Raw genomic sequence first — 11,654 nt, forward strand, 5'->3', positions numbered from 1 at the left:
AATCGGGCCTCAGACACTTGACACTAGCTATGTGAGTCTGGGCAAGTCATTTAACCCTGATTGCCTCACCAAAAATAAATAAGTAAATAAGCAGATAAATAAATAAAGATATAGGAAAAAGAAATGCACAAACATTTCCCTCCAACACCACCTCGGTGCATAGCCCCACCACCCTGGCCTTGGAGGGGAAGAGGGGATGTTGGAATTAGGCTCACAACTTTGCTCAGTTTCTACATTGCATTAGTCCCACCAAGGTCAAGTTTAAAGCCAGAAGTACCGCCTTTTCTGGGCTGGAGTCCCTGGACCCTTCTTTCTCAGGGTTTCACTACTGGGCTGACTTTACTTGAATTCCCAAGTCAAATTGAAGATTCCACTCCCTGAGCCTGAAACAGAAATTAATTAAAAGACTAAAATGCCAGAACTATCTCTCCAGTCAACAAGGCTTAAAGGAAAAGGAAGAAATGAGGTCCTAGGGCCCTCTCCCACCACACCCCATGGTATGAGTGAAGGAGTCCTTTACCTTCACATGCTAATAAATCAAAAGCTATCGCATGTGTAGATTCACACCATTTTAAAGATGCTAACAGTTCTACCCATGCAGCCAATTTTAAAAGGCTGCTCCCAGCCTCATGATAGGCTAATGTAGGATGTCCATATATACACCAGTCTTCCAGTCTCCTAGAAGCAAATGCTCAGCATCTTCCATGTGGATAATGGCAACTTAACAAATTAAAGGTGTTGGCACATGCGCCAGACCCAGATCACATTTATATAGTACTTTTTATAGGAAAGAAGGGAGGGAGGAAGAGAGGGAAGAAGGAAGGGAGGGTGGAGGAAGGAAGAGAGAGAGAGGAAGGAAGGGAGGAAGAGAGGGAGAAAGGCAGGGAGGGAGGGAGAGAGGGAGGAAGAAGAAACACAAAGATGAAAAAAGAACAAAAATATGAGAAAGAAATAACATGAAACAAAAGGAAAAATATGAAAGGAGAAAAAGCAAAAAGGAAGGTAGATGAAGCAATCCATTTCAATTCAACAAAATTTTATTAAGTACCTACCCTATATGAGGCACCGTATTAGATTCTGGGAATACAAAGACAAAAAAAAAAAAAAAAACAGAACAGTCCATGCTCTTGAGGAACATATGTGCATTCAGTTGGACATACATAACTTGTTCACAGATAAGTAAGTACAAAGTTAAAAAGTGAATACAAAGAAAAAGAGACAGATGACAACAACCAAAATAGTAAAAAAGAGAACAAATATAGGGGGGAAAGAGGCAGATACAGAAGGGAGGAGGAGATAGGAAGACCAGAAGCTTCAGAGAGCAAGCCCAGCCTTCACCAGCCTACATGACCCGGAAAAGGAGCCCCAAGGCCCCAGCTAACATTCCGAAGTTCTGAATGCCACAGAGTCATTTACAAAGAGGGTGGAGGTATAATTTACACAAGGACCATTCTTCTTAAAAGACAGATTTTTAAACCAAGAATGATAATTATTCCCATAACTGTAATTAATACACTAACAAAGGCACTCAGGCTCTAAGCACTTAATGACCACTGAGAGGAGGATCACTCCGTCCCTGCCCATTAGACACACAGGGTAACTGGATTGTCCTGTGGCACACAAGTCACACATCAAAGCTAAGAAGTCAGGTGTCCCTTCCCCTCCTTCATTAACTCAACAATGCTTTAGCCCTCCTCAGTGGACCCACCTCAGTGTGTGCACGAAAAGGGTTTTCTGCTGAAAATCAAAGTAAGTTAAAGATTATTTGTCAAATTCCTGAAACTTCCTTCTTAGCTCTCAACACAAATTTACCCATAATGGTCTAAATATGTAACTTTCATCCCTAAAATGATGCACCTTTAAAAGGAAAATGTTTACATATATATGCATTTATATCTATATCTATCTATGTAAAGATGTGTGTGTATATCTTAGAAAGATACATATGAAAATAGATTAAACCTTCGAATAAGTTGAAGTTTACATCATTTTTGTGTTTTTGTTAATCTTTTTCTCTGATTTGTTCATTGTTTTCTCTGATTTGTTAATCTTTTTCTCTGATTCTCCTGAATTATATTCTCTGACCCTACTTTCATGGTAGATGGCTAAATGGGAATGTAATATATAACACAGGACCAACTAGATCAGAATCATAGAAATGTAAGGGACCTCAGAGGCCGCCTAGACCAGCCCCATTGTTTTACAGACAAGGAAACTGTTCCCAAGGTCACATTGGTGAAAAACATCAGATGGTTGGATCTGAACCCAGAGTCAGCATTCTTTTCAGGGTGGGTTAGGTGAGTTTTCATCCAGTCAAGATAACTCAGCTCAAAGTTGAGAACCAAAGCTGAGTGGATAATTCCACCAGGGTAGAGTGGGGGGGGGGGGGGGTTAGTGTCAGAGTTTAGATTCAGGTCCTAGGTCCAAAGGGTCCCCGCTTGGTACCCAGCTCAGGATCCTAGTCTCCTTCTTCTTTTCCCCACTTCAGTGCTCAAGACAAGACCCAGTAGTCCTCCTTCCTCTCTATTTCCCTCTTCCCTCAGTAAGGAGCCTAAGTATTCCTCTCTGTCCTCCTAGTTCCCAACATAAAGTATAAGGGTCTTTCCTCAATATTACAAATGACATTGACTTAACGCTTTAAGGTTTTCAAAGTGCTTTGTGTGTGTTTCCTCATTTGATTCTCTTGAGAATCCTGTGACATAGGTGCTATTGTTATTCCCATTTTTCCAATGCTAGTAAGTGTGAGAGGCATGGTTTGAATCTGCATCTTCTCTGACTCCAAGATGGGTGTTCTTTCCATTATACAACACACTGCCTCCAAAATTTTATGTTCCAGATTTATCTTCTGATGTTGTTTGTCCTTCATTCGCCGAGACGATCATGACATCAGAAAGGTGATACCGTAACCTTTGAGTGAATTGAATTTAAGTGAGGGAGGGCTGTACAAAGTCACCAGCCTCACTTTCTCCTCTGGAGCCATCTGCATCCAGTGGCAAGATATAGATCAGGACAACTGGAGATGGCCCTGGATGTGTCTTCTGTACCCACTAGATTTGTGGAGGCTAATCCATCACACTTAACTCAATAGACATCATTGTGACCTCTTGTATTGGACCTGGATGTTTCCTGAGGGGCCCCTTTAAGGAATCCTTTTAGTAAAGTAAATGTGTTGTTATTTTATTGCCATATAGAAAGGGATCCTGTAAGATCTGCTGTCAAGTCTACCATGTAAGAAACTTAGAGAGGAGCATATTAACACAATAAAGACAATTAACACAAATAAAGACAATTTTTAAACTCTTTTTAAACTCTTACCCTGTGGACCTATGGTAGTTAAGGTTAAGAAAGCTATAGGAAAAATTCAGCTGTTAGCACAAGAAGAGAGTTGAACTAGGAAAGCAGGAAAACTGAACCAGAAAATCTGGGAAATTGACTGCAATGCTGTCCATGCTAGGTGGCTATCAGCTAGGATACCACTAGTTCAGCAGTCCTATAATTCACCAGTGCCCTTTGCCTAGCCCTTTGCTGCTATAATCACCAGAAAAGATTTCTTCACTGAAAGAGGGATTCCTTCATGCTCCGGCATTGTGGACAGCACCCCCAAAGGTAGCTCCCTTAGACAGGAAGAGAGGAGTACAGCATGCAAAGCCAGTGGGGTGGGAAAGAAGCTGGGTGAGATTTAAGACGAGTGTTGTTATCCAGTCTTCAGTCATATCTCACTCTACATGACCATTTTCTTGGCAAAGATACAGGAGTGATCTGTCATTTCCTTCTCCAGCATGCCCCCCTTTACTTGAAGAACTGAGGCAAATAGAGGTTACGTTGCTTGCCCAGGATCACACAGCTAGTAAGTGTCTAAGGTCAGATTCGAACTCAGGTCTTCCTGACTACAAGCTCAGTACTCTATGCACTGCACCACCTAGCTGCTCATTTGTCCCAAGACAATTGCATGTACCATAAGCCAGTCCAATCCAACAAGCATCTATTAAGAGAGTGTGAATACAGTCAAAAACAAAAATTTCCTTCCCGAGGAGCTTATATACTACAAGAAGGATAGAACAAGCAAACAGATTATTAAAGAAGGGAGACAGTATCAGCAACTAGGGAGATAAGAAAAGATGTGTCAGCTGAGTTGGCTTTTGAAGCGAGATTTGGAGGAAACAAGGGATTCTAAGAGAGAGAGGTGAGGAAGCTAGACATTTCTCACACCGTCAAGAGCCTGTGCAAAGGCAGAGATGGAATAACAATTTCAGAAAATAACTTTGATTGACTAGAACATAGAGAGCATAAAGGGAGAAATATGGCAGATGGGAGGGGGCAGGGAATCTAGGAAGGTGGATGAGTGTCAGACTGTGGAAGGTTTTAGATGTGAGACTGAGTAGTCTGTATTTTATCCTAGAAGTAATGGAGACCCACTGACATTTCTTGAGCAAAGGAGTAACTCAAACAGACCTGTGGTCTGAGTATATCAATTTGGAAGCTGTGTGGATGATGGGTTGGAGAGGGGGAAGAATGGAAGCCAGGATTCTAACTTGGAAGTTTTTGAAATAATTTAGGCAGGTGATGATGGGAGCCTGAACTATGGTGGTGGCTGCTTGAATGAAAAAAAGGGACAAATGTAAAGGAAGTCATGGAAGAAGAAGCAAGAGGGCCTGGCAACTGATTGGATAGAGAGCCTGAAGAAGAGGGAAGAGCCAGGGCTAATGACAAGATTCGGTTACATGGGTTCTTTGTTATACAGAATCACTTCACCACAGGTCTCTACTGTATTTGAATACTTCAATCTCATATAAATCAATCAAGGTACACCCATTGCAATGTGTGAAATAGACTCCTTTTATGGCTGGTATCCCTTGAGAGCTGGGTTCAAAATACTGTTAGTCTTTGGAATCAGAAGGGCTGAATTCATGTGATGACTGCCATTAACTATTTGTATAACCTTGGGCAAGCCAGTCTATCAACAAGCATTTATTAAGTGCCTACTATACATCAGGCAAAAACACAGTCCCTGCCCTCAAGGAGCTTCTATTCTAATGGAGAAGACAATATGTAAATAACTACATACATAAAAGTCACTTCATTGGGTGTCAGTTTTCTCAGTTATAAGATGAAGGGCCAGACTAGATGACCATTAGGGTCTCTTTTAGCACTAACATTGTGATTCCCCTTTGGCATTTTACATGGCCTCTTTCCAGAAATTATTTAATTTTAACACACTGCCAGCACACACTACTTCTTCAACTTTGGATAAATCTCTTAACCTCTCAGGGCCTCAGTTTCCTCATCTGTAAAATGTGGGGGAGAGAATTGGAACACACAACCTCTATGGCCCCTTCCAGTTCTAAATTTACAATCCTAGTATCATCCATGCAATGAACTGGAGATAGGGCTAATGCTAATATAATGAGACCACCAGTGCAAACATAATGCAGACTAGGCAAAGCTGGTCAAGGAAATGCTGAGTTAAACAACCCATTGGGGAAGAAACAGGTGGAATGGGGTTTGGTTGGTAATGAATCAGTCCATTTTACATAAAGGGCGTTGTCTACAAAAGATGTATGGTTAAAGGGTGCAATTAAAACCCCTATATAAGAGAGAGAACTCACATCCCCAGTATTCCAGGTGCTCTGCAGCCATAGTCTGCCATTGCTCTTGGTGACCAAGGTAAGAATCAATGGAAGCATTTTTTTTTTATTATTTCATTCAATGGTTGTCTTTCTGGTAGTTTTTTTGTGGGCTCTAGGGATATGGTGAATGTTTCTCATCGAGTCTCTTGTTTTCCAAACCCTGCAAAACTTGACCTGTAATGAGAAGAGCAGAATTTCAATCAGCTTCAACAAAAAGTTTTATTTCCAAGATATTGTTGCCTAGATGTTTTTGTTTGTTTGTTTGTTTGTTTTCTGAGTTGAGAGTAGCTGCCCAGTGACCTTAACTTGGAAAATATGCTGTCCTCTTTCTTTTCCCTCCAGATGCTCCTAAAAGCTCACTGTTCTCCATGAGTCTTCAGGTCTTTTCCTTTTCCTTGCTGACATCAGACACTTAGAGAAGAAAGAATGATTTCTAGTGGATGAATCAATCCCAGCTTACACCATCAGGTTCCAAGTACAGTTAGACTGAGTCACTGTTTTGGTTGCTGTGACCACAAAACTTACTTAGCTGAACTACTCCCATTGTTTTACAGAGATTCTTTTCTTCCAACTATGTAACCACTAAGGATGAGAGAAATTTTTTTGTGTATCAAATTTGTAGATTACTTTGCTTCCTAGGGACTTTCTACTGCAAATTGGCTGTTTGACCTTAGACAAGTCCTTCAGATCTTCCATTTTCCTCATTCCTAAAATGAGGAGATTAGATTGGTAGAGAGCTGAGATTCCTTTCAACCCTAAGATTTTATGGTTCTGCCATAGTCCAAATCTAGTGTCACCAAGGTTAAATGAGAGGCAATAGATCTGGGTTCAGGTCTCAGCTCTGTCACTAGCTTGTAGTGTGACCCTGAATAGGTCATAGGGTGATGGTTCATAGGTTTAAATTGGGAAAGGCTTTTAGAGGTCAATTAGTCCAGCCCCCTTATGTTAATGGCTCAGAAAGGTGAGGCCAAGAGAAAGTGATTTGCCCAAGGCCAGCAGAACCAGGATTCAAACTCAGAGCCTCTGAGATCAAATCCATTACTCTTGCCACTACTCCACCCTGCCTCCCTCTCTGGGTTCCACTTTCCAAATCTATAAAATAAGGTTGTTTACTAGATATTGTCAAAAGTCCCTTCCAGCTCCAGAAGTCCATGAATTAATTTATGCATCATATGCCATATCTTCTCCTGACTTTATGAATTTGGGAGAGGGGATGGAAGAAAGTACAGCCTCTGCTGTCTATTGAGAAAGATCTCAAGGAAACTGCTATTTTCAGGAGAAAGCCAGGGTTTGGTTAACTTGAGAAAGAAGGAAGAGAGTTTTAGTACTGATGGCGATGGTGGACTTAAATGACACTTTAAAGTTTGCAAAGTAATGTACAAAATATTGAACCTCAGTTCCTTGTCTGTAAAATGGGGAGAATGACTAGATGACCTTCAGGGTCGCTTCCATAGATGATCCTAAAAGGATAATAGGAGGGGGTTAGAGTCCAGGGGTAGGGAACCTTCAGCCTCAAGGCCACATGTGGCCCTCTAGGTCCTCAAGTGCTGCCCTTCGACTGAATCTAAACTTCACAGAACAATTCCCCTTTTAAAAAAATGGGATTTGTTCTGTAAAACTTGGACTCAGTCAAAAGACCACACTTGAGGACCAAGAGGGCCATATGTGGCCTTGAGGCCGCAGGTTCCCCGCCCCTGCCAGACTATAGATAGGTCATGGATCTGGAGCTAGATGATCATAGGTCATGGATCTGGAGCTAGATGGGACCTTGAAGATCCCTTCTAGTCCATTTTACAGATGAGGAAAAATGAGGCCCAAGGAAATCAAGTGATTTGCCCAAGGACTCACAGGTAATAAATGTCAGAAATAAGAGTCAAAGTCAAGTTCTCTCACTGCAAAGTTGGAGGAGTTTTTAAGAATATAAAATTCTATGAGAACACCTTTCATCATCCTTATTCTTGACATAATCTTTAGAAATACAAATGATTCATTCCCATCAGATGATATTTTAGGCATGGCAATACCAAAGGTACTTGGTATATTTCTATGAATATTATGAACAGAGGAATGTCCACAATCCTTATACACAAGAGAGAAGACTTGTCAGCATTTGTCACAGGTCAGTATGTTTTGGGAAGTCATTCATGATGGCAGAGCCAATAGTGCCTTCCTTGAGTTTTTTCTTAATTTCACTGTAAGGTGAAACTAACCTGAAAAGCTTCTCCTTTCATTTTAAATGTCAGCTGGATTTCTGTCCTACAAAAGAGAACATTTCTATCACAGTGCATCAGCCTCTGGGAGATGGAGAGGGATGAGTAAAAAAAAAAAAGATACACTAGAAGTAAATATTTTTCTATAATTTCTCACTTCAGGTACAATCCCACTGGGAAGACAAAAATATGCCTCAACTCCTCAAAGGTATCATTAATGTTATCGATGTTTTCTACAAAAATGCACGGAGGGATGAAGGATGCCAGAGACTGAGTAAGCAAGAATTGAAACAGCTACTACAAGAAGAATTTGGAGAAGCCCTTCAGGTAAAAAGGCCCACAGTTCCCTGCACTGGGAATTCTCTGATTGACTCTCGGTTCATTTCTGACATGTTATTTGCTTTTACTTACTAGTGATCAGTGTGAAAAATGTCCAACATTGTTTCATTCCTTTGTAACATGTATTTCATTGGCCAGGGACAAAATAGGAAAACAGACTCAGCATGTCAATTGACTAGCATTTGTTACATGCCTACTTTGTGCCAGGCACTGTGATAAATACTGGGGATGCAAAGAAGGGGGGGGGGGAGTTTCTGCTCTCATGGAGTTCAGAGTCTAATGGCAGAGACAACATGCAAACAACTGTGTTCAAACAAGCTGTATACAGTATAAATTGAGGGGCAGTCTTGGAAGGAAGGCACTAATATTAAGAAAGACTGGGAAAGGCTTCTTGCAGACTTGGAAGAAGCCAAGAAATAGGGATGAGGAGGCAGAAATGAGGAGCTAGACCATTCCAAGCATGGGCACAGCCAAAGTTCTCAGCCTAAACCAGAGAGATGCAAGGCACATCAAGGAAGCCAGTGTCACTAGATTACAGAGTAAATGGAGGTGGGTAAAGTATAAGAAGACTGAAAAGGTAGGAAAAGCCGAGGTTGTACGCTGAAATATGGAACCAATGCAGGACTCCATGTAAAAGGTCTCAAGCAATGTGGCATGGTAGATATAGGGCCAACCTTTGATTAGGAAGGATCTGATCTGAAGTCATAATCTATTAGGGGCCAAGTTACTTAACCTCTTAGTCCCCTCAAGGAACTATCTAAGATCATGAGGTGATGATCTGAATTGATGGGAGGAGATTTCACACCAGGAGTTCCATATTCTGTTGTAATCACCATTCCTGATCATCAAAACTAAATACATAAAAAGACAAACAACTCCTGATAAGTATATTAGATGGTAGAATGCATACCAACAAGAGAAATGGTTCATAGTTAACAATTTTTTCCTACTTTCTTACAGAAACCTGGTCATTCAGAGACAGCTGACAAAATCCTCCAACTCCTGGATAAAGATGGTGATGGCACAGTGGACTTCAGTGAATTTGTTTTACTGGTCTTCAGTGTGGTGAAAGCCTGTTATGCATGCATTCAACCTCTCCTCTGCCCAGCAATAGAGGAAGGGGGGAGAAGATCTGAGTCACAAGAGTCACAAGAAGGGAGAGCAGAAGGGACACCGCCAAGAAGCAATGAACTCCCAGCAACAACCAACAATGGGAGAGATCGTGGGAATGACCATCCCCAAACCCCTCAGGATGCTGGGCAGCACAGAGTGACTGCTGATCAAAAAGAATCCAGGGCAGAAACAAGGATCCGTGTAAGAGACGAGAGCACAGCAACAAGGGCCAGTGGAAATTGCCACATTAGAGGTGAGACATCAATACTTGGAAATTCTGAGAGACAGGGCCCAGGTAATGAAGATGATGGGAAATACCATGTCAGAGATAGGAGTCAATTTTCAAGATGTGATAAGAGACATGAAGTTAAAGAGCAGACACCAGCACCAGAAGATGATTGGAGACACCAGGTCACAGAGCAGACATCAGGACAAAGGGACAGTGGGAAAAGACATTTTATAGAAACTCTTCCAACACCAAGAGACAATAGGTACCATCAAGTCACAGAAGAGATCCCAATGCAAAGGAATGATAGTATATACCATGTGAGAGAGCAGACCCCAGGACTAAGATATGATGAGAGACATCAGGTGAGAGATCAGATTCCAAGTCCAAGGGATGATGGGAGGTACAAAGTGAGAGAACAGTCCCCAGAAGTAAGGTATGATAGGAGATATCAGGTGAGTGGCCAAATCCCAGGAGCCTGGGAGGAAAGGAGACATCAAGTGAATGTGCAATCTCAAGAACCAAGAGATGATGGAAAATACCAAGGGGGAAATCAAACATCATATCCAAGAGATGTTCCAGAATTCTATGAGACTGATGAAGATTTAGAAGCAAGATATGATGAGAGATGCCAAGAAAGAGATCAGAGCCAGTTACTTAGTCACAAGAAGAAATATTATGTGAGCAGGCAACAGCCAACATTAAAGGATGATGATAGACAATATGTTAGAGATCAATCTGTATCAGAAAAAGAAGAAGCAAGAGCCCAAATAAGAGAGCAGCTGCCAACTTCTAGAAATAATGGGCAGCCAAGAGTTAGATATCAGATCCCAGCAACAAGGGATGATGAGAGACAACAATTTAGAAAGCAAACCCCACAACCCCAAAATGATGAGCAGGACCAAATGAGAGATCAGACTACAGTAGGAAGAGATAATGACAGACCCCAAGTTAGACAACAGACAACGGACCCTTGGAGTGATGAGAGGCAACAGGGGAGACAGCAGATCCCAGCACCAAGGGATGATAGAAGCCAAAATAGACAGCAGATTCAAGTAGCTCAAAATGAAAGAAGACACCAAGACAGACAAGCAACATCAGATCCCTGGAATGATGAGAGACTACAAGAGAGAGAGCAGACCTCAGAACCAAGAGATGATAGGTGTGATAAGCAGCAGGCCCCAGATACCCAGGATAATGAGGAACATGAAAATAGACCAGAGTCTCCAGAAATGCAAGGTTATGGAAGATGCCAAGTGAGACGGCAGACCTCAGTGCCAAAGTATGAGGGGAGACACAAAGTTAGACCACAGTCCCCAGAAATCCAGGATGATAGACGACACCAAGTTATACAATCAGAAAGAGAACTACAGGATGATAAAAGACACCCAGTTAGAACTCAGTCACCAGAAATCAAGGATGAAAGACAGCAAACTACAGAACAGGACCCACTATCAAAGGATGACAGGAGCAGCCAACGTAGGCAACAGACCCCAGAAATCTGGAATGATAGAACAGACCAAATTAGACGACAGACCCCCATACCAAGGGATGAGAGGAGATACCACACCACAAGAGAAAGAGAGGATGAGAGACATCAGGCTCAACAGCAACCTTCCATTCAAAGGGGTGATGGAAGAAGCCAACATAGGCAGCAAACCCCAGAAATCCCAGATGATGGGAGACACCAAGTTAGGCCTCAGCTCCCAGAAATTCAGAGTGACAGAAGACAACAGACATCAGCACCAAGAGGTGATGGAAGATACCAAGTTAAACAGGAGACTTCAGTTCCAAGGGATTATGGAAGAAGCCAAAATAGGCAGCAGACCCCAGAAATCTCAAATAATGAGAGATGCCAAGTTAGGAATCAGTCCTCAGAAAACTGGAATGATGGAAGACACCAAAATAGACTGCAGACCCCAGTACCAAGAGATGGTGGGAGATACCAAGTTAGACAGGAGACTTCAGTTCCAAGAGATGAAGAAAGGAGCCAACGTGGGCAGCACAACCCAGATATCTCAGATGATGGGAGACATCAAGTTAGGCCTCAGTCCCCAGAAATCCAGAATGACAGAAGGCAACAGACCCCAGAACCAAGAGGTGATGGGAGATACCAAGTTAGGCAACAGCCTTCACTTC

The 11,654-nt window shown here is 42.0% G+C and overlaps 1 protein-coding gene across 1 annotated transcript in view; it reads left to right on the forward strand.

The window, feature by feature from the left end:
* Window positions 1-8,636: 8,636 nt before the first annotated feature.
* The window catches only part of LOC114043401 (trichohyalin-like), an 11,050-nt gene continuing 8,032 nt past the window's right edge, over window positions 8,637-11,654 (forward strand). The window contains exons 1-2 of the mRNA XM_027862506.1: window positions 8,637-8,753; window positions 9,137-11,632. Coding sequence (XP_027718307.1) covers window positions 8,637-8,753; window positions 9,137-11,632 — 2,613 coding nt within the window. The remainder of the gene's footprint in view (window positions 8,754-9,136; window positions 11,633-11,654) is intronic.

The sequence above is a fragment of the Vombatus ursinus genome, unplaced genomic scaffold (assembly GCF_900497805.2).
Source record: "Vombatus ursinus unplaced genomic scaffold, bare-nosed wombat genome assembly UNPS02014768.1, whole genome shotgun sequence".
NCBI classification, from domain to species: Eukaryota; Metazoa; Chordata; class Mammalia; order Diprotodontia; family Vombatidae; genus Vombatus; species Vombatus ursinus.